Raw genomic sequence first — 24,993 nt, 5'->3', positions numbered from 1 at the left:
AGTGAGGCTGCACAAGTTAGGCCTGCCTATGTACTGTACCAATGCATATTAGTGCAAGGAAGACTAGGGTAATGAACAGGGCCAGTTTTAGGGGTTAGCAAGTTGGGCCATTCAGCTTTTTCTTTTATTTTCTGGGCAGCCCTCATTATGAATCAGTTTCTTTTGCTTGGCAATACCCAGCCTGCACCTTCTCCCCTTCATTTCCTGCCCCATTTCAATGCTCGATCTCTTTCTCTAGTCCCCTCCCATCATTTCTTGAGCAGGTCACCTGTTGGGAACTAGCTTCTGATAGGCAGAACCAAGGTTTCGTTAATGCACAGGTTATATAAAAGGGGTGTGCAATGCAGTCTTTTCAGGCAATTTACACAAAAATCCAACATAACTGAGGCATAACTAATTCATGAAAATAGAGCTTTGTACCAACTGCAATTATGGCATTATCTTTTCAGCTTGGTGTGGTTTAACGTTAGCAACTAGTGCAGGTTTTACTTTTGGCTACAGAAATATTTACCCTAATTGATGTTGTCTGGGAGGGGGCTTCTCAGGGGTTAAGAGCCAATTAGTGCACCTGCGACGGATTGATTGCCTCCTGACCTGGGTGGGGTGAGGCTGAGGGCGAGTTAGGTAAGGATCATTAGGTATCTGGAACTTATAAGGAAGCTAAGGGTACTCAGTAGTGGGGAGACTGGACTCTCCTGGGAAGAGAAACCCAGAGAGCAGCTCAACCCAAGAGGGGCGAGTTCAGCAGAGAAAGAAGAAACTGGGAGGAACTAGGGGGAAGGCGGAGGCCTGAGAACCAAAGGGAGGTTGTGTTAAGCACAGGTTTCAGGGAAGCTGCACAAGAGGGCTCGGGGTAGGAAGCAGCCTAGGGAACAGAAGCACACCTGAAGCAGCAGACCTAGCTGTTTAATACAAGGGGCCCTGGACTGGAACCCAGAGTAGAGAATGGGCCAGGGTTCCTCTACCAGCCCTGGGGAAGAGATGTGCAAACCCAATGTAAGGAATACTGAGCCCAGGGTAGGGCTGAAGATTATCCCAAAGGGCAGGCCATTGAATCTGCCAATGGGTGGGCTGAAGGCTCTTATGTTGGGACATTTTGTGAACTTTCATACGGGATCTTTATGTGACTTGGCCAGAGGGCAGAGACAAGGAAGACCTGGTGAAAGGCAGCCTGCAGGAGGCGCCAGATACAAGGGGCCCTTGCAGCATCAACCCTGACACAAGGGGGCGCTACAGGTGCTGAGTATACTATTTTACATAGCCTAACATCAGCATTTCCTGAAACTGTCACAGAAAATGTACACAGCATCATCGCAGATCAGATTCTGCCTCCAGATGGCAGTCTTCAGCTACCAATGAGGTAAAGGGGAGTTTCACACAGGCACCAGATGGTAGAATCTGGTTTGATCATTTTCTTCTAAACTATTCCAGATACAACAACCTGCCTCCTACGCAAAATTCCCTGGTAGAGATCTACAGGAATCTATAAAAGATAAGTGTTGTTGTCCCTAGTGTAATCTTACTGAAGTTAACAGCAATATACCTTAGAAATAAATGTAGCCCAATACATTGTTTTTTTAAAAATGGCCCTTACCTGTGTTACTAACAATATTTAGCCATTATATAGCACTCTATATTTTCAAAGCATTGTATCGTCACACGTTTAAAAGGACGTAGAGGGGTATGGATGCAGAAAGTGGCACCAGCAATATGAGCCAGTGTTGGACTGTCCTGGGAGGGCCTGAAGAGCAGCCACGTGACTGGGTGGCATCACACCATCCACCAACGGAGGGCACTCCCTTCCTGGTAGGAGGACTGCTATTGGTCAGTCACTGGGATTGGCTTGCTGCTGCCTATAAAAGGCAGTGTCAAGTGGAAGCCGCTCCTTTCTGCTCTGCCTCCTACCCTGCAGCATTGTCTGTAACAATGTGTCCTGGAGAGTTAGTGGTGCAGCACTGCTGACCCCAAATGTTCAAAAATCGTGAGTTAGCCCCTGTGCCCCCAAACCATGACATTAGCTTAAAAATCATTTAAAAATAAATAAATAAGGGTTCTTTTCATTTTCCTTATGCTTTTTGAGTGGTGCTCTGAGGTCACATTCTCAAACTTTTTCCTGCAACCATGAAGAATAGAAATTTACTTTTAAAAAAGAAAAAAAAAAGACGAGAGATTCTCTCATAATCAATTTAGTCCAGGAGCTGGGGCTTTAAGTAAAGCATCAAATAACTCTAAAGTTGGCAACACAGAGTTTGGGATCTGCTCACTCAGCCCCACCAATGTTATATCTTTACTCTTGATAAGGCAACTATACAACAAGACATGTTGTTGGAAGCTGGATCCATGGATGCACTGTCTGTCTTTCTGAGGACTTTCTAAGGTGCCTGGAACTCAGGTGTCTAAGTCAGGTACAATTTAGGAGAGCACTGCTTGCGTCCTAAATGGCAGTTTTCTCACAGCATAGTGTTATGATTGTTATGATTTCCCACTGATGCAGCATGGATGGGTCTGCCAGCCTGTTTCGGTGTTGCACAGGTTAGATGCTTAGTAGTATTAGTACCATGCATGGGGAAGGGGAGGATGCAATAATAGAATTGCACGGCTGCAGCAGTTGTGACTCATTGCTCTGATATGTTAATCTTTTAAAATCCAATTAAATAAAGTTACAGCATTTTGAACATTTTGGACCAGATTTTGCAACCTTTATTTGGGCTGGTGAGCATTTTATTCATGCAAGTAGTACCAGTGGTTTCAATAGGCCTCCTTGTGTGAATAAATGCTTACCAATGTGTGTGAGGGTTGCACAGTCTGGCCTCTTCTTTGTACTTTTGCATCTGCCCTGTTGGTCTCCACTCTCAGCAGGAGAGAGCTGCTGATGAGAGGAAAGGAGCAAGTCCAAGAAAAAAGAAAAGCAGTTGAAGAGTGGCGTTGGTAGAGATAGAAGGTTAAGTCACAAGGGAGGAGCGGGTAAATCAAGTTAAGGAGACAGAACAGATACTAAGCAGAGATCAGGACTGGAAAGACACACCACGGTGAATGAAAGGGAGAGTCAGAGTAGGGCCAGACACCAGGTAGGGGTCATCACCCTCAAGCTGGGGGAAGTGACAGCTGCTGGAAACTGTAAGAGATCCCAGGAGTTTGGTGGAAGAATAACTAATGGGAGGGTGTGCTGCTCTAGTGAAGGGGTTGGGGAGAAGTAAAAAGGGAGGCTGAAAATTTCCAGGCCCTATTACTCATCCATCCTGCAGTAGCTGCTCATACAAAGTGGAGGGCTTAGAGCCAGAAGATAATATCCAGATCAGGGGAGGCCCAAAGAAGATAGAGACAGGAAGTCTACAGAACCAAACAGACTGGAGAGATTTTTTACCAAAGACACCAGAGGCACCAAGTTTCCAGCACAGCCCCTTTCGCAAGGCTGTAGAGAACATCTGAAGCTAACAAACACAGTCCAAAAAAATAGCTATTTCCTCTTTGTTGGTCCTCAGTTTTGTTTTTTTTGTGATCCATCCAATTCTAGTACACTGGAAATAGGACTATTTTAATTTGTTTTGGGCTACTAATTCAATGTAAAGGTTCTCATGGTTTCTGCTCAAGAATGATATTTTCTTTTGAACCTGGGCCTGCATCACATTTCTGTTCCTTAAAAAACTAGAAATCTTAATTCTGGGACAAATTTTCCTCAACCAGGCCATTTGTGTGTCCACAGTCAGTGGCATTCACAATTTTTTGATGCACTAGCACTCATGTGCGAATGGGATTTGTGTTTATAAATTCTGTCAGAGGTGACAGTGAATGCAATATGTACTGCACTACGGGCTTACTCCTGTGCACCTTAGCTCCATCCAGTAAAGCACATGTGCTTCTATTTAAGCATGTGAGTAGTCCCAACTCAGCGGGGTGCTCACGTTCTTAAAGTTAAGTGTGGTTAAGTGCTGTGCTGAATTGGGGCCAGAACTAAGAACTTGCATCCTGTAGAACTAAGCCCCAAAGCACCAGTCCTACAAATACTTACACTGAAAGTGTACAATGCAGAAATTGACCAGTGCAATAGTTAGCCTCCAAACCTTTAGGATCAGGATTAAGTTCACTCATGGTGGGGCTACTCATAGGTGCAAAGTTGCTCACATGTGTAAAGTTTTGTAGGATCAGAGCCAATCCATTGCATTGGCAAGTTGTGCATGCACAAATACGGGACCTTTATTGAAAACATGGGCCTTTGGGCTTATTTGTCTTGAAACCAATCCTTTAAATTATGAAATGATTTTTAACCATCATCTCTCATTTTGTAAGGAAGTCCTCCTTCTCCTAGTAGCTTGATCCAAACTATGCTTATGATACATGAAATGTATCCAAGGAAACTAGAAGACAGCTGTGTTTGTTTTTTAATTCGACAAAAGAGAAACTTTTGGAGGAATAATTATCCTAAAAAAATGAAATGGGAAACCCATTTCAGTTAATTTGGTGAGGTTATTCTAGACTTTCTAATGCAAATGCTAAAAGGAATGCAAATTAATTTTCAGCACTACACAAGAAACAGGTAAAAAACCATGTCTTCAGCTATAAAACAATAGATTTAAAAATATTTGGGTTCAAATTAAATTGTGCTCTGAAGCTGGTCAATTAATGGCATTGGCTAAAACCAGGTGCTGTGTAAACTTTACTACACAGTACTCAATCCTGTCAACGGTTATTCCAGTCTTGCCAAACCAGCCGAACTAAATGGTCAAGTTAGGCTAAAACCAATAAACTAATTCTTTGCATGGCTGAAAACAGTTCCTCAGAGGTAAAAGTAGAGTAATTCTCACCAACTGGACCAGCATCCTTCCCATTGTCATTTTATTTCTAGCAGGTTTAGTTAGGGCCAGATTTTTTGATGCCTTTATATTGACTCCACAAGTAGTTCATGCCTTTTACTTAAGGAATGCTCTTGTAAAATGGCTTCATGTTAATACATGATTTACATCGATGTCCACATGTTTTGTTTCCAAATTACTAAGAAATCCATCCTCATTCAGAAGAACTTCTTGAACCCATTTATTTTTAAACAGTGCTACTATGTTTTATCTAAGTGCAAAAACGTTATCCCCTGGAGTTGCTTTGCCAGGAAGCAGAGGAGGGGGAGTGGATCCTCAAAACAATGCAGCTGGCGTGGGTCTCCTATGGCTTCCCCTGCATGGATTTCAGGAGTTGTGTGGGCTTGTGTGTCACCTTCTCCCACCACTCCTCTGAACAACAGAAAGGAGACTTGGCATGGGAAACTTCATGGCTTGCCCTTCTAGCACTATCCTAAGGGCTTCTCTGCAGGATGAAGCAATCTGGTCTAATAATAAATCCCAATAATATTAAACATCTGTCAAATATTCTGGAAGAAAATGAGAGCAATATGTATTATGTGTCCTAAGGGGAGGGGACATCCTCCCTGGGGAAGTGGTTTCAGTGGTGGTGACTTCAACGGGAGATTGACATTTGCTCACCGAGATTACCTGTAACTACCAAATATTATTTTTTCCTAATTTGAACAAACTGCAAAAAAGTAGAGAGCTAAAAATGACAACATCCCACACTCTACCCCAGGGAAATCCCAGAGAGGATGCTTCTCCTGGGCTTCAGGGACAAACCCCCTCCCCCAACACATGCAACCCTGCAACACATGCACCATTATCTTCCCACCAACATGGTCCCAGATGAAGGGCCCCAAGCCCCTTTGATACTCCTCTCACCAATATCCCCTCCCTCAACTATCCCAGAAAGGAGAGGTCTGAGTCTCCTCTGCTCTGTGCTCTACAATAGCCTTCTCCCCATCTTTGCTCCTCCTATACTCTGCTGAAAGAGGACAGCCAATCCCTCTCCATAGCTCAAAAACATGTCTCCCTAGAGGCCAGAAGGGACTCAGGGCTGTATCATGATCCCCACCCCCAAAAGATCATCCATTCTGCTGTTGTGTAGAACAAAACCTGGCATTCCTACCTTCAATGCCCCTTTCCTGGCTTTCTTGAAGCTTAGTACCTAGTAAATTATGGTAGTACAGGGTGATATAGAAAAGAAGATACAGGGAGGAAGAGGGAGTCTCCTTACTGCTTCATTCTCTAGCTCTTGTCCAATGTGGACCTTCACAAGACCTTCATCTAGCCTCACACCAACACCAACTCATGCTCAGAGTGCACCAATTTCTTCCTTTGGCAGCCACTCCTGTGCTGTCCTGCCCCCTCAGATGACGCCTTTTTGGTGCATGCCAATAAAGTGAGTTCCGACCAAGTTCAATACTTACATTGGCCTGCAGCCAAAAGTGTAGGTGGTGGTAAATAAATATTTCCACTTATTGCAATCTAATTTCCAGTGACACCCATAAGTTGAACTGTTGCACACAGTGATGGACTAACTCTTTCTGTTGCCTGTGTCAGGGATTAAAAATGTTGCCTGCCCCCAGCCTGGCCCACTAAAGGGCAGGGGGTTAAGAACTTGCCTACACAGCCTGTAGACTGTCTGTGGTACTGATACTGAATTTGTCAAACAGACAAATCTTTAAGAATACAGAAACACACACTGGAAAATGTGTCCAAGTAACCCAAAAAGCAACCAGCAGGCTTAAAAAATTCATGCAATCTGATTAAACAGACTGAAAACAGCATTTCTCCCTTTCAACTACTGATGTTACAGTGGGCCTCGAATCCAACCCGTATGTTAACAGAATATGTCACCGACTGAGCAGTATCCATCAGTAGCCAACACAGAAAAACAAAGAGGAAAAATTACAGCAGCCAGTCTAAAACTAGCACAAACTGCCCGATGTCCTTTTGAATTATGTCAAAGAGAGAAGATACCAACCAATGCTCCTGTATGTTAAAGAAATAGTCTCCAATCACACAATCCATACCCTATCCTCAGTGATTTAAACTACTCTTTTGTGGCTGGGATGTGTTTCAGTCCAGTTCCCAGGGGACTAGATGCGCATCTCCCATTTCTCATAACTGGAGATGCACGTCCAATTCCAGAGCCACTGGGCAACGAATGTGTGTCTCTACAAGAACAGCTAAATAGGGTGACTAACATTTTTGTTGGCTGGAAGGTTAATGTAAATTGGAGATGAATAACTACTGTATATAGCAGCCCTTTATCCCTGTAAAGCCAACGAACCAGAATTCCCCAAGAAAAAGCAACAGGGGTGTGTGTGTGGGTGTGTGTGTGTGTGTGTGTGTATACACAAGCTCTGATTAATCTCATCAGTTTGCTTTCCTGGAAACTGCATGCCCCAGATGCCATTGTTTCCATTATAAATGTTCATCTGCTCCGGTTTCTGCTTGAATTTCTATAGCTTGCTTTGCTTAAGTGATTTATTTTTTTAATGAACATTCTTAGCACAACCCTGATTTTAATTTAGCATTTTGGCTATGATCTTCTAAGCCACATTCTTTTTAATATTTAAAAAAGACTGTACGAGTTGGAATGAGCAGAAATCCTGAGTAGCACCATAAAGAATTACTGAATTATTAATAGCTGTCATGCACATCAAACAAGATTTTCAAAAGGGGACTTTTTGTTATCTCAAATGCTACGAGTTTGGTATGAGAGCAGAGACAATACAACCACAAACACACCCTGTGGATTAAAACTGTTCTTATCAATTCCTGAGCAAAATAAGCCACTTCATTCATTCATCTCAAGCAACATGTTGAAATTAATAAAACCTATTTTACTTCAGACCATATTTGCTAATATTCTTATAATGCATAGCTATATTTAACTGCATTTAAACAGCACCTATTACTATTGCATCTAAGCATTAAACTAGCATCATTTATTGACCACGCATGAAGTGACAGAATATTTATTGTAAGCTTTGGCAAGGTCAGTTATGTTTTTAACACACTGGATGATGTAAATTGGATCATTACATTTAAAATAGGCAATATTAAAGAGAAAATAACATTCTGCTATAGGCAAAAAACACAAACATGGGGGATTTCTTTCCTCTCATAAGTGAACTATGTATGGGAAACAGTTCTCAACGATGGGGTGTTTTACCAAAGGGGTGCAGATTTACACAGAGAACACATGAGCACACACACAAAGGGTGTGTATCTGAGATCCCATGCTCTACTCTCATCTTCTGTTTGAGTCTATTTATGGACAGAAAAGGAGACACAAAGGGGCAAAAAACCCAACAATCAGAAACACCAGCCCAGAAAAGCAAAGTTGACAAGGAGACAGAAAGACTGCTTCGCTCAGCTTGTCTCAGCTGCTTCCATATTTCAAAAGTGGAAAGCGTTAGAGAAACATCGCTATTATTAGTCCTTCCAATCAGATGCAGGCTGTGTGTGGCATTGTTTTAAGCCTTTGGCAAGATGCTTTGTAGTTACACACGCATCCGATGAAGTGAGCTGTAGCTCACGAAAGCTGATGCTCAAATAAATTGGTTAGTCTCTAAGGTGCCACAAGTCCTCCTTTTCTTTTTACACACACACAGGTATTGCATACCGAGAATTTCCCCATTAAAAAGACAATACATAGACACACACAGAGACCACAACAACAGCACGACTGTGAGTACTCACAGCTCTGAGTACAGGAAGTGCAGATTGCCCACATTGTCTATGTAGTTTGCAGGACTTAGCCAAGGTAGGACCAGTAACAGAAGAGCCTTCATTTTCAGGGTAGGGCTGGCACTGCTGCTAGGTTTTCTCCTTCCCACTTTTTCTCTGCCTGCTGATGGGACACAGAACTTCAAGCTCGTCAGCCAAACCCTTTCTAAACGAGCCTTTCCATTTCAACACAATTGGTAGCACATTATGAATCAAATTTAAATCCCTTAAACGAAGCTATGCTGAAAAATCATTGACCTGTAAGAAGATTACTTGATCTGATTCTCAGATGGGTAGATGTGAGGGTTTAGGGACAGCACAGCATGGTTGGCGAGATAGTGACTTATGCTGCAGAGCAGGCTGATGCACAGGAAAGAGACCTGCCTCCTGCAGTATTCAGAGTGGTTCTTCAGAAGCAGCTGGTACATTTACATCACTGGCCAGAAGCAGATGGGTTATGAGCTAAACTGCATCAGAGTAGGGTGCAATAGTCTCAACATGGCAAATGAACCTCCCTCCCCGCTGCAGCTCCAAAGCAAGCAATGTAGGATGACCACACCTTTTTAAAGTAAAATACCACAAAGGAGCTTAACTGACTGAACTAGAATCAATAACCAATCTAAATCCTCAATATTCAGCTAGATGTTTTTGTCCAAAGGTAATTTAAATATGAACCAAGGACACGTCTTCTCTGTCTTTTTAAAATACAAATAACTAATTTTAAATGAGAATGTTCTTAATGCATGTTTGTGCCGATTCCAGTTATAAGCAATTAAAGTTCTCTTATTAAGCACCAGCATAAATATGCAGGAAACTCACCTTGTCCTATCAATGATCTCATCTGTTATAAAATGAAAGCTCCCTCCTTCTTGCTGAGAAAAAGAACAAGCCAGAGACTGATTTATAAAAGAATGTGGCAATAGCTGGCTACACTGATGACTCTAATAGAATCCACTTTGATTTATTCACTGAGAACAACAGTCACATTTAGCGGAGATTTCAGCCTGGGTTTGAATTGCTCCCTCCACAAGGATCAGACTACTTTATTAGCAGAATCATACACCTTTCCCCCTCATATTGATTTGCCAGTGCTAAACAGAATATTGCCATTTCAATCTGCGTTGTGCCTAGATGAGACAGATTCCCAGTTTGAAGCACACGCAGCCCTTCGTCTCCTGTACTATTATGAACTGGAATTCAGACTGCAAGTGGGGTTTCTGCACCTCACTGGGCTAAAGTAGTCATAAGCAACAAAGAGTGGTAGTGATAATTACCAAATGGTTGTATCTAAACAATTAATACGCTTCCGGGTATCTACAAATATAGGGTTTGAAAGTCCCATAGGAAGGTCATTCTCGTGTAGGGGCAAGGAAACAGCCAGCTGGTACTCATGAAGTTTCCTCTTAACTCTTCCTTTGGGGAGGGGTGTGTTTGTGTGGGTTGCCTCATGACCTCATGGAAAGTGCACTGGGTTTGTCCCTCAAAAACTGTAGATTACCCAAGTACCATCCACAAAGACGCTCTGCTCTCTCTGCATTTCCTCCTATCTTTTATCTGGCCCCTGGCTCTATTGTAACTCAGCCCATAGAATCATCCTCAGGAAACAAAGTGGGTTCCACATGCAGGGGGGAACCAGTTAAATGACTTGTTCAGCATTAAGTTGTACTGGGTTGGCCCACAGGTTTCAGGGGTCAGGGAAAGATAGCACTAGATTGGCCAATACTGTCTCCCCACAGGCCCACTTTCTCCAGATCTGCTGAGCTGGAACCTCGGGGAGCACCTGTGGAAGTTGTCTGCTTGGTCAGGCGGGTAGGAGAAAGGAAGTAGACACATGCTGTTGAGCCAGTTATTATACAGCCAGAGTACTATTGTTAGTTCACTGCTATCACTATTAATACTCTTATCTGAGGCATGAAAAAAGTATTGGCCAAAGGTTAAAACTCTAAGTGACACTGCTAAGCCATCCCCCTTGAAAGAAAGCTAAAAACAACACAGAACATACCACAGCTGATCAAAAAAACAATCAGAACCAGGAAATTAAAAAAAAGGAGGCGATTAAATCATGAGGTTTAAGATACCATCAGAGTGAGCAATGAAATCTGATTTCAGAAGTACATGTGACCAATATGCAGCCACAAATTATGGTTGCAGAAACACTAAGGAACAAGCACATGCATGTTGGGGGCCCATATTTTAAAACGTCTTTCAGTTTTGACAACGCAAAGTTGGCCAGATCCTTGGGTGGTGTAGAGCAGGATAGCATCATTGAAGGTCACAGGTAAAGGGCTCAAAAGCACCTTCATAATTTAGTAACTTAAGTATCATTTTCAAAAGTGACTTAAGTACCTAAGTGCCACTGACTTTCAATGGGATTTAGGCTTCTGAAGTGCCTAAGTCATTTCTGAATTTGGGCCTGAAGTGCTTTTGAACATTTTAGCTGATATGTTTTCTTCTCAGTTTCATATATAGGTAACTTTTAAAGAAAGAGAAGGCAATTTATACTCCCTTATAGCAACTACAAAATATTTAAGATATCCCTATTCCTAATAACTCAAAGATCATTTTGGATGATTAAATACACACTTTTACTGTATAACGTACCATGGAGATATCCTCCATGATCAACCCCAGGATACTGCCCAAAAAAGATTGGTGTATTAGAGTTTGTTTGTTGTAGAGCGGAGAATAAGAATATACTCAAATGAATGGTCAAAATTTAGCCCTAACTTAACTCCTTTGAATACAATGAGCTTATATCAGGGCTGAATTTGAGAAATCTGTGTTTAAATTAACTGTCCATTATAAGCAGAGTGTGCTGGACTCCTTTCAGATTACTGATGCTTTCAGTCCCTTCTCAGACAAACAAATAAGCAAGCAGAAAACAAAGGTTGGCGGTGGGACTTACCCAGTTTTGAAATGCTGTTCAAGGTCACAACGTTGTAAAACCTCTGAGCAGTGTTCTGTGAAAGGGCAGCTAACCATTAACTTATCCAGGAGTTTATTTACTAGTATGTTGGACTTTCTGCAAGACTGTAGAATCAAAATTTTGCGATCCACAGGGCAGAAGTCCTTTTCCACTAGGAAGTTTGTAAGGCAGACTGTGCAGTAGGTGTGACCACAAGGAGTGTCCAGTGGCTGGATCAAAGCTTGCAGGCAGATGTGGCATATTAGATCATCATCCACTTCTTCTGTGTAGCTGTACAGGTGGTTCTCTTCTGGTAAATGTGGTTGGCCACATGTGATACATAAGGGTTGAGGGCTCTCCTCCGCTTCTTCTGACAAATCTTTTTGACTCATGATAAGATCTGATGTGATGTAAAACAGAGCAAATAAAAACTGCACTCTATTTGGAAGAATATCAGCAAGTTCTGTGAGACAGCAATCCTGTAGGAAAAAGCCAAAGAATTACATTTTGGGGTGGTTGTTTTTAAACATCATTTATGATTTATCTGGATGTGCTGTGCCTTGTAAGAAAACGCTTTAGTGATTTTTACAGAAAGAATGCACTATTAACCATTAGGGCAGGAAAATAAGAAAATGAGTTAACCCCATAACTTATGTTTTTTTCTTGCTTTCCTTTATCATCCCCTCTCTGAAAAAGGTATTCCTGCGGAGGGGGGGGGGGGAAGAGGTAAATAGGGAGAAGAGGGGAGAAGGTTGCAAGAACTTAAGGTTTAAAAACATTAAAAAACCCACCATAAAATCAGAGTCTGAGAACTTTAACTTCTCCATGATACCTGAGTTTAAAGCAGGCAAGTCAGCTGATTAGTTTTTCCCTACAGGAAAACTTGGCAGTGACAAAGCAGCATGACACTGCATGTAGAAATATCATTAAGAATAATGGTTACCTCCCCTGCCACCAGTCCAACACGGAATGGGAAGCCACTTGTAAACTAGATGTAAAGGAAAATAGTTATGTTCTGAATTAGCACTACACTCATATTATATGCTGCACTTTTCTGCACTAAGAAACTTTTATGAGCCTTCTTCTAAACGTTGCCTCAGCTGTAGAAGAAAAGAACAATAGGCATAAAACATATTATCTTTCAAACAACTAGTGAGCAAGACTATCTCCTTATAGAGATCTGAAGGATGGATCTTTGGGGCAGAAAATATTTGTAGCAATTAATTATGATCCGCCTTCACTGGATTTACGGTGTGTACTTCCACGGTCTTCAAAAGAATTACTTCTGATCTACCCCAGCATGAGATGAGAATAGGTCCTTTATATTTTTATTTAATAGCTGTCAGTCACAATCCAGTTTCTAGGGGAAACGTGTCATCACCAAATCTGGACACCCTATTGGCAGTCACAGAGACAAGAGGGATTGAATGTGAAGAATTAACTACCCTCCAACCCCTAAAGATGAAGCCATGGTTGTCTCAGGCATATTACTAGAGCAGTTTGCAGAAGGGCTGCATACTGCTGCCCACGCCTGTTCTGTAAATAAACCAGATGATATCAGTCTTCAGGGCTGCCAGTCCAGCCCCTTTCACAAACTATACATTTACTTTTACAAAAATGCAAAACATATATTGGTCCAAAGGGAAGTATAACACTATATACTACAGAGAAATGCAAGTATAAATATGTTACAGCCAAGCATCATCAGGGGTCTTGTTTATTAACCAAAACCAACAAACATGAAACTCAATCTTTTACTTCTCCAATTATATGAAGATTTTACAGATATTCGCTCTCTACACAAGAGTAGATTTTGCCTACCATAAATGCTGCACTAGCTAGCTGCAGCAGGACTGATTAAGAAAAAACATAAATGTAACTTTTAATTTTGTGTTTTCATTTTTAAACTCCTCTATCCCACCATCAATCATCCCTCCAAAAGAGTCAACGCTGTTTTGGGTTCCATATTTTGAGGTATCATATCACAGAGCATGGAGGTAACAGCCTAAGACTTCGGTGAGACTTCCCCATGGCCTACTGCATATAGGCCCCAATTCAGATCAACCCTTGGGCATGCTCTTAAGTCCCACTGAAACCAATGCGCTTAAGTGCTGTGCTGAATAGGGGCCTTAATTTTGAACACTGCATTACCAAAAAGATTAGATATATTTGTAGGAATTTAGGAACTGGAGGGATTGACTATGAGGAAAGATTTAAAGAACTGAATACATGATAAGAAAAGGAGTACTTGTGGCACCTTAGAGACTAACAAATTTGTTAGTCTCTAAGGTGCCACAAGTACTCCTTTTCTTTTTGCGAATACAGACTAACACGGCTGTTACTCTGAAACCTGAATACATGATGTTTACCTAAGCAACATCCAAGGGTCAAGGGAGTGTGGAGAGGAAAATTTTCAAACTTGGGTGCCTACAGTTCGGCACGCAAATTCATATTCAGGCCCCTTAAGAAATTGGCTCCATTTTCAGAAATGCTGAATGTCTCAGTTTCAGGATAACTGTACCTATATGTTCCACCACTCTGTGGTCCATCCCAGGAGTGCCCAGTCAGGCCTCAGGTCTCCAGCCATCACCTGTCTCTAGGCAGGGACCCTTGTCCCATTCTCTTGTGACCAGGGGTTTTGAGGCTCCCTGCCTTACACTGTGACTTTCCCAGCACTCTTATTTGAAAGGCACACAGCACGTTAAGTGTTAGAGCAAGGATCAGTATTCAGCACTCCAGACTCCCAAGTTATTACTCTAATCCCCAGAACATGTTCCCTTTCTCTTCCATGCAAAAGAGTTATCCAGTTCATATTAGGTTCAGCTGGAAATGGTGTTATATTTCTAAGTGACTGAACTTATTTTCACATGACAACAGAGAAAGAGATTTATTGCTTCCCTAAGCCCACATCCTCGTGTAGTAAGAAAGATCAGCAAAACGCACTGCAAACAAGTGTAGTTGACACAGCCCTCTAAAGTGGCAAGGTGTTAAGATACACTGGCAGACTCTTGTGGTAGAGACTGTAGGCAGTGGTATGCCATGGAAATTACACGGCCTGTGTCAAATACAGGGGAAATGCTAATGGCTGTATTTCTTTAGCATATCCTTTGTAAGCAGATTCAGTACACAGTATTGTGCTGACTGGAATGACTTGATCTCTTGCTATATTAGACAATGGTATGGGTACTATGGAAATGGTTAAAACAAAGAGAAAGTGAGACAAAATCTGTCCTAATTTACATCCCACACACCCCTGGAGTCCACTGGGCCCATCATATGTATTTCGCATGGTTATGCAGTACACTTTTCCTTCATCTGATTTATAATTATTAATAAGTGTGTGGCTATTATACCTGAATGTCTAAAGTATATATAACTACAAGTACTTGCTACTGTGCAAAAAATCAGAACACTAACTTAAACTCGTATGGCTTACCTGTGATCACCCTATATACACAAGCAGGCCTGTTAAATCATTGGGTCTGCTCATGCGATAAAACAATCAAAATCTGGCCTTTAACAAGAGATTATATTATCACTTATTTTTTATTTCAGGTATGGAAAATATTTGTTTAAAAGGTTCCAGGAGAGGGAGGGATTAGTCTGTGATATTTACAATAGTTTGGATTTATAGTACTGTGTGGTCAACCTCAATAATTTACTTCATGTCTTCTTTACTGGCATGATGTTAAGCTAGTGTCACTGATTTTCTCTTTAAATATGTGTGAAAATTAACCAAAAAGTTTAAAAGAAAAATATTTTAAATTACTCTGAAACAATGACTCAAATATTGGGTGATTTTTTTCACTAATTGCAATGAATAAAAATACATGATTAAGAAGCACTGTATATATTGATGGCGGCTCACAACCATGCTAAAAGACAGCAGGCTTCGTTCTGATCTCATTTGTGAGATTATAATCAGGCCCAAGATTTCTTCCTCAAGGACTTTACAGATCTTCCATCACTGAAGATAATGAGGGTGCAATCCTGGCCCCACTGAAGTCAATAGGGAAACTCCTGTTGACTTCAGTGGGGCTAGGATTTCCCCCCTGGGAATTTTGCCATTGTCTTCAACATGGGAGTAGGCCCGGGCCCCTAATGGCCTGATTATATAAACCTTATTGCCATAACTAGTTAACGGGACTAGTTGCATGAGAGAGTGTTTGCAGGACTAAGCTTGTAGAGGGCACATCTATATTCCAGCTGGGAGAGAGCCATCTAGCCTAGGTAGACAGATTTGCGCTAGCAGAACTCGAGCTAGCATGCTAAACATAGCTGTGTAGATGTTGCAGCTCAGGCTCTCAAACCCACCTGATCCCCATTAGCTCTTTTGTCATTGATTGTCCTTTTGTATGTCTGTACAGCGCCTAGCACAACGGAGCCCCAACTTTGCTGAGATAAATAATAAATAACATAGAAAAATAATATGTAAATAAACAGGAACAACATATCAGACACACTGAGATGATACTCAGGGAAATGATATAAACAGCAGATGAAGATAGGACAGCATCATCCAGGAGATTAATGTTGGAAAGTTTTGCAGAAGAAGGATTTTTTTTCTTATTTTGCTTTTAAAGTTTTATACAACTTCATACCACATTAATATTTAAAGTTGAAAGAGCCACGCTAACTGAGAATGGTTCTAAAATGCTGAATGAAAACATCAGCTTGCTGACTTCAGTCATTGCAGATAGTCTTAATACTGAGCTAGTTTTTTAGATTGCACTGAAATGGAAATTTCCTTTATTTTTTGTAGGGTATTTTGTATGTTTGTTCTATTAAAAGAAGGAGAAAAGAGGGTAATAATTGCTAGTCAAGTTTGTAAATTCCATAATTCAGATTCGGTTGGTTTCATGACTCCTGAACCCAGCTGCCCTTGACTAAACAAGTATAACCAACACTAGGGGAATGTGGATCTTTGTCCCTACCTAGTGGCTGGTCCCCAGAAGAGGGTGCAAGTTTATTACAGCTGCCAGCTAATGCAGAGTTACTCATTTGGCTAAAATTGTAGTGACTCATGCATTTTGCACTGTAATTCCAGGGTTCAAACCTCACTGTCAGCCCAAAGAGGGTCAGTTAATAAAGTACACAGGAAAAATACCCCATAACTGTTATTTTGTAACTTATATATAAAAACACCACAACTAAGAATTTTACGCTTAGTGGACATCGGGTTGAATACCAGAATAACTGTCTGGCACTAGTTAAATTGATTCTAATATTGCTTTAATTAAGCAACATTTATTATTGCTATTACACAGTATTCTTGTCAGCAAGTTAAAGAAGTATGGGCTGGATGAATGCACTATAAGGTGGGTAGAAAGTTGGCTAGATTGTCGGGCTCAACGGGTAGTGATCAATGGCTTCATGTTTAGTTGGCAGCTGGTGTCAAGTGGAGTGCCCCAGGGGTTGGTCCTGGGGCCGGTTTTGTTCAATATCTTCATAAATGATCTGGAGGATGGTGTGGATTGCACTCTCAGCAAATTTGCGGATGATACTAAACTAGGAGGAGTGGTAGATACGCTGGAGGGCAGGGATAGGATACAGAGGGACCTAGACAAATTGGAGGATTGGGCCAAAAGAAATCTGATGAGGTTCAATAAGGATAAGTGCAGGGTCCTGCACTTAGGACGGAAAAACCTAATGCACCGCTACAGACTACGGACCGAATGGCTAGGCAGCAGTTCTGCGGAAAAGGACCTAGGGGTGACAGTGGACGAGAAGCTGGATATGAGTCAGCAGTGTGCCCTTGTTGCCAAGAAGGCCAATAGCATTTTGGGATGTATAAGTAGGGGCACAGCGAGCAGATCGAGGGACGTGATCGTTCCCCTCTATTCGGCATTGGTGAGGCCTCATCTGGAGTACTGTGTCCAGTTTTGGGCCCCACACTACAAGAAGGATGTGGATAAATTGGAGAGAGTCCAGCGAAGGGCAACAAAAATGATTAGGGGTCTGGAATACATGACTTATGAGGAGAGGCTGAGGGAACTGGGATTGTTTAGTCTGCAGAAGAGAAGAATGAGTGGGGATTTGATAGCTGCTTTCAACTACCTGAAAGGTGGTTCCAGAGAGGATGGTTCTAGACTATTCTCAGCGGTAGAAGAGGACAGGACAAGGAGTAATGGTCTCAAGTTGCAGTGGGGGAGGTTTAGGTTGGATATTAGGAAAAACTTTTTCACTAGGAGGGTGGTGAAACACTGGAATGCGTTACCTAGGGAGGTGGTAGAATCTCCTTCCTTAGAAGTTTTTAAGGTCAGGCTTGACAAAGCCCGGGCTGGGATGATTTAATTGGGGATTGGTCCTGCTTTGAGCAGGGGGGTGGACTAGATGACCTCCTGAGGTCCCTTCCAACCCTGATATTCTATGATTCTATGATTATGAAACTAAGCAGTTTCCTGTGAGTGGCCATCCTAATCCAGCATTTCACAGTAACATATCCAGTAATGTTCCTTTGCATTTAAACACCATCTATCATATTGACATACTTGGCATATTCAGTCACGCAACCTCAGTACCTCAGGTGTGGATGGAAGCAGCCAACTGGCATTTGGGATGCTGTACAACCATAGTAGAAAACCATCATACATTGACCCCTGCTCTTACAATATGCACCACACACTCTTTAATATCCACAAGGAGCAGAGGGGTGCTTTCATTTTTAAGGTCTTGATTGGAAAATTCACATAGTAAATTGAATAGAATTCAATTTATCCACCTACAGGCTGAGGGGCTGAGTCAACCCTCCCTAGATCTGACCCTTTGCTCCCAGGGCAACAAAATATTTAAACCCTGATGTTTAGACCAATAAAATATTCTCTCATTCAGCTCTTTAAAACACAATTCCTACTATGCATACTAGGGCTGGTCAGCAAAATCCCAACAAATTTTTGTCGTCAGTTTTTACCATTCATCAAAATCAAAACATTTAGTAGAGATTTTTCAATTTTGACAAAGTTCTGATGTGACCCTGGCAGGAATCCAATAAAACCCTGACTGCCGGGATCTATCAGAAACCTGCTTGGTTTTCTGGCAACTTGCCTGCTAGGCTCCTTGGCTGTCTGCCTGTTGGATTGCCTCTGAGTTAGGGATCCCAGGACTTCCAGGGTCCGTGGCTCAAGGGCAATCAACCAGGCAGACTGCTCTAGAGCCAGAGCGCCATTCCTTTTCTTGGAGAATTTTAAAATTTTGGTTTTTGTTTCACATCGGGAATCAAACATGAATATCAGTAAACATGGATCTCCAGAGTGCCCCTGGTGATTGAAGCCACTTTAGACTGAGCAAAAAACCCTAATAGCACAGTACTGCAAGTTAATATCTGCAAGTTTTTAAGCTTTAGATCAAGCTATGAAACCTGACAAAATCCATACTGCGCCTGCAAGTAACTCAAATAGCACTGAACCAATTTCCTTGAAACATGGCTTATTTTGTGGATCTCATTGAAATGTACAAAATAAACAGAGTTGGATAAATTAGTTTGTTGAGTTTTGTACACAAAGTTTCTGATCAGAACATAAGGAAACATTCTCTTTCTCATGCGAGCACACACCCTTCTCAAAAAGCCTGAACTGATTTTATTGGCATTTTCACAAATACAAAATTAAAGCTCTGAGATCCTGGATGGAAAATTTCAGCCTCAAAATAAATTATTTAAGAATATTAGGAGCAACTGAACAACATATGTGGGGTGAAGGAGGGGAAAAGGGGGGTACAGAACAAAGAGAAATACAATAAATAAAAGTTACAGTTAATCTTTTACTGTGCTGTTACTCACACTATGATGAATATAAATATAAATGGACTTACCTTGACAATATGTAGTACTTCTGATGAGATTTAGTTTTGTTACTTGTACAGTTCAAATGGTGAATAATTTGAAAATATTCCACCGCTGGTATAAGAAATAATTCGAAGTTCCTATTTCTTATACAGTTCAATCAAATCAATGTTTGACAGACAGTTCCATGAGTAAACCACAAGCTAATATTACAAGTATGAGGACGAGTTGTGGCAAAATCAACAGACAGAGGCTAACTGCTTCACAAATGCATGTTCTTTCTATACAGAGGAAGTCCATCATATGGTTCAAGCCAGATCATGTGAACAATCATGATTAGCTCCTGAACTGCTTCCTAAACATGTGCTCCACCTAATTGCATAATAAATGCCATCAACATTCATGCACTAAATTGCACTGTATAATGGTATTAATAATTATGTAATATAAATTGTGTTACTCTGTAGTTTGGTTGATAGCCCTAAAATACTTTTACCAAACAGGTAACCTCTTTAGTAACATGACCATATTTAAAGCCGTCTGATCAAATGATGATTTTCTTTACTTGGTAGAATTGCTGGTTTGACAGTATCACTTGATGCCGTTACCCAGCTCCCACTGATTTAGACTCATGGTTACTTTGGCGTGATAGAATACAGATGGCTACATACCCCCTGCATACACTGTGTGGTAACAAGAACCCATCCTGTATTTTAGCAGCTATAGAATAGCTTGGAACAAACTGCATTTGTTTTATACCTCTGGATTTCTCACGTGCACTCAACTCAATAATCTAATTCCACTGGGAGTGCTTTATTCCAGCATTTTTATACCCAGGACATCAACTCTAAAAGGAAATTTTATTTCCTTCCCACCCCCCCCCACCCATAGCAGCCTGAAACTGGTAAATGCCCATATTTCCCAGTGAGTTACCCAAAAGGGCAGAACGTTTTCCCCAGCCACTACCCTGGTTTCCAACTGACCAGGGATCAGGAAGGAAATCTGCCTGTCTCTATATTCCAAAGTCCTGTTCCCTGTCCTTCTTTAAAGAAACATTCTGGCCCTTGCCTGCACACTGGGGAGCAGATCCTCAAGCTACTCCTCAACTCTTTTCATCTAGCTGCAAAGAGAAGCTCTACTGTTCTCCCTAGCTCTGTCGTCCCAAATAGGGAAATGGGCCATAAGTGCTGACTCCTTGGGTGCTCCAGAACTGGAGCACCCACAGAAAAAAATTAGCGGGTGCTTAGCACTCTCACTGGCAGCCAGCTCCTCCCTCCCCTCCAGCACTTCCCATCCGCCGGTGGCCCCACCGATCAACTGCTCCCCCTCCTTTAGCGCCTCCTGGCTGCCATGATCAGCTGTTCCTCAGCATGCAGGAGGTGCTGGGAGGGAGGGGAAGGAGCGGGGATGGGGCGCGCTTGGGGGAGGGGGCGGAAAGAGGTGGGGAAGAGGTGAGGGCTTGGGGAAAAGGGTGGAGTGGGGGTCGGGCTGGGGGCGGAGCAGGGGTTGAGCACTCTCCAGCAAAGGAAAAAGTTGGTGCCTATGAAATGGGCCCACAGGAAACTCCCAGGCTGCCTTCAGTGGCTAAATAGGGGGGAAAGTAAGAGGCTGGGTTGGGGAGTGAAGTGAAAAAGGCAGCTGGCCAGGCAGCTAGGAGAGGAGAGGAAAAGTTTAGCTAGAATGGTGTTGGAAGGAGTTACCAGCAGGTTCTAAACCCCATTTTGATTTATAAAACTTTCTGCTTGTTCTAACTATTTTTGCATCCCATGGCCTTCACTGCAGAGGATGTGAGGGAGATTCCCACACCTGAGCCATTCTTTTTAGGTGACAAATCTGAGGAACTGTCCGAGATTGAGGTGTCATTAGAGGAGGTTTTGGAACAAATTGATAAATTTAACAGTAATAAGTAACCAGGACCAGATGGTATTCACTCAAGAGCTCCGAAGGAACGCAGAAATGAAACTGCAGAACTCCTAACTGCGGTATGTAACCTATCGCTTAAATCAGCCTCTGTAACAGATGACTGGAGGATAGCTAATGTAATGATGATTTTTTAAAAAGGGTAGATAGGCAATTACAGGCCAGTGAGCCTAACTTCAGTACCAGGCAAACTGATTTAAACAATAGCAAAGAAAAGAATTATCAGACACACATATGAACACAATATATTGGGGAAGATGCTTTTGTAAAGGGAAATCATGCCTTACCAAACTATAGGAATTCTTTGAGGGGGTCAACAAACATGGACAAGGATGGTCCAGGGGATGTAATGTACTTGGACTTTCAGAAAGCCTTTGATCAGGATAGTATTCTGTTCCCAATTCAAATACAGGGATTGGCTCTCCTGCATACTGCAGTTAGCTGCTTAACACCAGAAGGGGTTAGTATTGAATAAGGAGAGAATGATTTTACTCATACAACTCAACTCAAGGTAAAGACAAGTTTTCAGAGGTTAGGGTGAGGGCTGATTGGTTGAATTCATTAGCAGGCAGCTGGTTTTATAGGTGATTGTTTCTGCTTGATAGCATTCCTGAAAGGAAATAATTTATGGGGAGGTGAAGCTAAAAAAAATTGCCTTTAGGTACATCTAACATAAAGGTAGTTATTGTTAGTGATGGGCAAACTTATTTAGATATGGTACGAACACTAGTCAGCTTTCATCCATTCTTTAAACCTCAACTGAAATTTGCGAGATTCTGAAATGTTTGGGTAGAAGTTCTGCACTTCTTATTTCCAGCTGGAGGAAATCAAAACTTTCCGAGAGATGACCCCATGTCCCAGGCTCCGGAGAGAGATCAGGGATGTCTGGTCATTCCCCCAATCCTATCCATCTTCCTTCCCCTCAAGACAGGCTCCCCCCTCTCCCAACAGGTCCAAGTGCTCAGACACCACAGTGAGGAGTGCAGTAAACATGTCTAGATAGAGTTCTCCTCTCTCCATGAACCATTTCCTGTGAGTGTGGCAGAGAAAGGCCAGGTGGTTTTCTGCTTAAACCTCTTGTTACTTCAAGGAGGAACTGACCTGTCTATTTCCCAACCCCATACCTGGATTTTCAGAGAAGAGATGGATGGCTCACTTCCCACCAGCAAATAATCCCCAAGGAGGAACTGTACAGAAGCAACAGCCTGTCCTCAACTCTGCTTTAATGCAATGAGACTCAGGAACATTCCCCTGAGTACTGATGTGGCTGCTGCTCCTGGCAGTCCATTAGCACTCTGGGACAGATACCCCCAGGAGCACTGGGTCAAATCCTAAATTATTCAGGATGAAGGATGGGGTGAAACAGGAGGGTGAAGTAGGCCAGTGGGCAGCCCCTGAATATGCTGGGGGATCAGGCCCTCCAAAAAAAAAAAAAAAAGACAGTACAAGGGTGGGAGTAGGATTTCGGATAGTTTGTGGAGCCGTGGCTTAAAAAGTTTGAATGAGCATCTGAACCTTTGGATATTTTTCTAAAAACTGAACCTTACTGCTAGGCTGAATGTTAATTACTATGTCAAAAGTAAGATGCCATTTAAAATAAGGGAATAAATGGTGAGACAAAAGTGTGGCCAAATGGCTCAAAGAACATGGTCTGAGTTCTAATACTGCCTCTAATCCCTACAGGGCCTTGGACACACAACCCACCCTTTCTTGTTCAGTTTATCTCATCTGTAAAACACAGTAATACTGTACGTTGCCTTATTTGCCTGTAAGAGCACTAAGCATCATAGTGGAAGTAGAAGCAATTGCTATGGTTAAGTTTTGCCTAAGTGTTTCCATTCTAAACCCCTATATTCAGCAGGCTACTGACTAAAGGCTCTGTCCTGAAAATACTTATGCACATAAACTTTGCTCAGGGACAGATTCTGCCACATTTACTCATGTTGAGGAACACTTTATTCTGTGAATAGTGCCACTGAGTCAGATACTACTCACTGGACTTGATTCACCACTGCTTTACACCTGTTTCATGCAAGTGTAACTCCATTAAATCACCCTTTAAAGTACAGTATGAATTAACATACATGCTTTGTTAGTCCACTATTAATGCATTCGGAACATCCTTCTCAAAATGAAGAGGCTTACTAGAGTTCTGTTTTGTCAGCCAGGACATGCTGGTAACTTATGGCTAAAGAAGATCGTGAATACTGTGGTTGAATTAATGTCTTCTTCTGAGAACTGGTTTTGTGGGTGTGGAGACCAATTTGGTGCAACTTAATCTGGTGGGAGAAGACCAATTAGTGTGAATTCATAACTCTAAGGACACATGCCACAAGATCAGGTGAAAGTGGCTGCATGGATCAAAGTTTTTTATTTGGATTTTTTATATTTATTTTTCCTCCTATGAAGCTTAGCCATTTGCAGTAACCTCAGACCCATCCTGCCAATAAGGCCTCTCAGAGTCTATATCTTGATATCCTCCTAAGTAGCTGTAGAGCAATTAGATGACCTCATTGCAATGGAACTACAAGAAACAGGGATGTGGTACAAATTTCGTAGCATTAAATTCTATTTGCAAAATATTGCTGTAGTCCTGAAGCTGTGTAGTGCATTTTTGGTGTTATGAATGTCTGCACTCAAAAATCAGCCTTAAAGAAACTCCAAAGAAAAAGCAACAATTACCTCTATTTTATAATAGTATTATTTAAATAGTACTTGTAGGCTTTGATGTTCATGTCACTGAGGCAAATGGGTTAGGGAAGGGATGAGATCCCAATTTTCACTGCGTTTTGGGCCAAACCATTCCCTGCCAGAGACAAATCTGTAGGAGGCAGCCATAGGTATCGGAAAGCTGCAGTGGGTTCGTTTCATGAAGTTTCCTGCCAAGCAGCATCCAGTGTGTATTCAGACATACGGGTTTAGGCGATGCAGAGTCTGGTTCAGACAAACCCGGGCACAACCATTTGTTGTTGGCAGTATTCTCCTGGCAAGTTGCAGTCTTGCATCAGGTTGAGAACAGGACACCGGCAACGGTGAGGTCATGTCCAACATGAAAAAGAAGGTATGCTTTTACAGAAGGGCTATAGAGCCAAGGTCGAAGGAAGTAGAGCATAAGGTCAATCACAAACAAGGTTGGAAGACGCAATTTTGAAGGATTTAAGAAACCTAAGTCCTCCCATAGTGATTCTTGCTGAAGGAAGCGTGCAGGATGAAAGTCCATTCTATGTGCCACCATGGCTACATCATAGCCATGTAAGTGCAGTTGCTGCTCTGAGATTTATTTAATGTGAAAGTTTTCATTTGCACATTCAATAGCCTCAAGTCACATATTTTATTCTGATTTCAGGTGATTTTTTTAAGCCAAACTCAAGTGAAAAAAATCAAAATGCATGTCTTCGGAAGTTTAATAGAAAAAGATGTACAGCTGCACATGCCCTGATTTCTTTGGGTGAAATTTCAGTGAAGCAATTATTTCTGCATTTCAATCATGGGAAAATATTGAATTTCTGCATGTCTTAGTGTATAGCCATTTTCACTATAAAAAACGGACTTATTTACACGACAAAAAGTCTGTTCTACTGACGTCAATGAGCCTGTGCATGGGCACAGGTGTCTGCCCAGGCAGATCAGTCTACAGGACTGGGGCCATATTAAAACAGGTCACATTTTGGAGCTGTCAGTATCCCTTTAACAGACCATTTGGATAGCTCTCTCACTTTGAGACTCCCCTGATTGTTTGCTTTCCTGCTTGAAAAAGCGTTGCTTGATTTATTGGATATTTTTACATGCAACACAGTAACTGAATGTTCTAC

The 24,993-nt window shown here is 41.9% G+C and overlaps 1 protein-coding gene across 3 annotated transcripts in view; it reads right to left on the bottom strand.

Moving 5' to 3' along the window:
• The window catches only part of LNX1 (ligand of numb-protein X 1), a 128,050-nt gene that overhangs the window by 80,786 nt on the left and 22,271 nt on the right, over positions 1 to 24,993 (bottom strand). Inside the window, exons 1-2 of one of the 3 annotated variants that reach the window (XM_073342030.2) lie at positions 11,482 to 11,556; positions 8,550 to 8,700 (exon numbers count right to left, since the gene is read on the bottom strand). In XM_073342030.2, the coding sequence (XP_073198131.2) occupies positions 8,550 to 8,641 (92 nt within the window). In that variant the 5' untranslated portion in view covers positions 8,642 to 8,700; positions 11,482 to 11,556. Of the gene's footprint in view, positions 1 to 8,549; positions 8,701 to 11,481; positions 11,961 to 24,993 lie in introns of those variants that run through there. The other 2 variants (XM_078852532.1, XM_073342029.2) reach the window with 2 other exon arrangements.

The sequence above is a fragment of the Lepidochelys kempii genome, chromosome 4, assembly GCF_965140285.1.
Source record: "Lepidochelys kempii isolate rLepKem1 chromosome 4, rLepKem1.hap1, whole genome shotgun sequence".
Classification (NCBI taxonomy): domain Eukaryota; kingdom Metazoa; phylum Chordata; order Testudines; family Cheloniidae; genus Lepidochelys; species Lepidochelys kempii.
The sequence above is the reverse complement of the archived record's forward strand: the minus strand, read 5'-3'. Positions and strand labels throughout refer to the sequence as shown.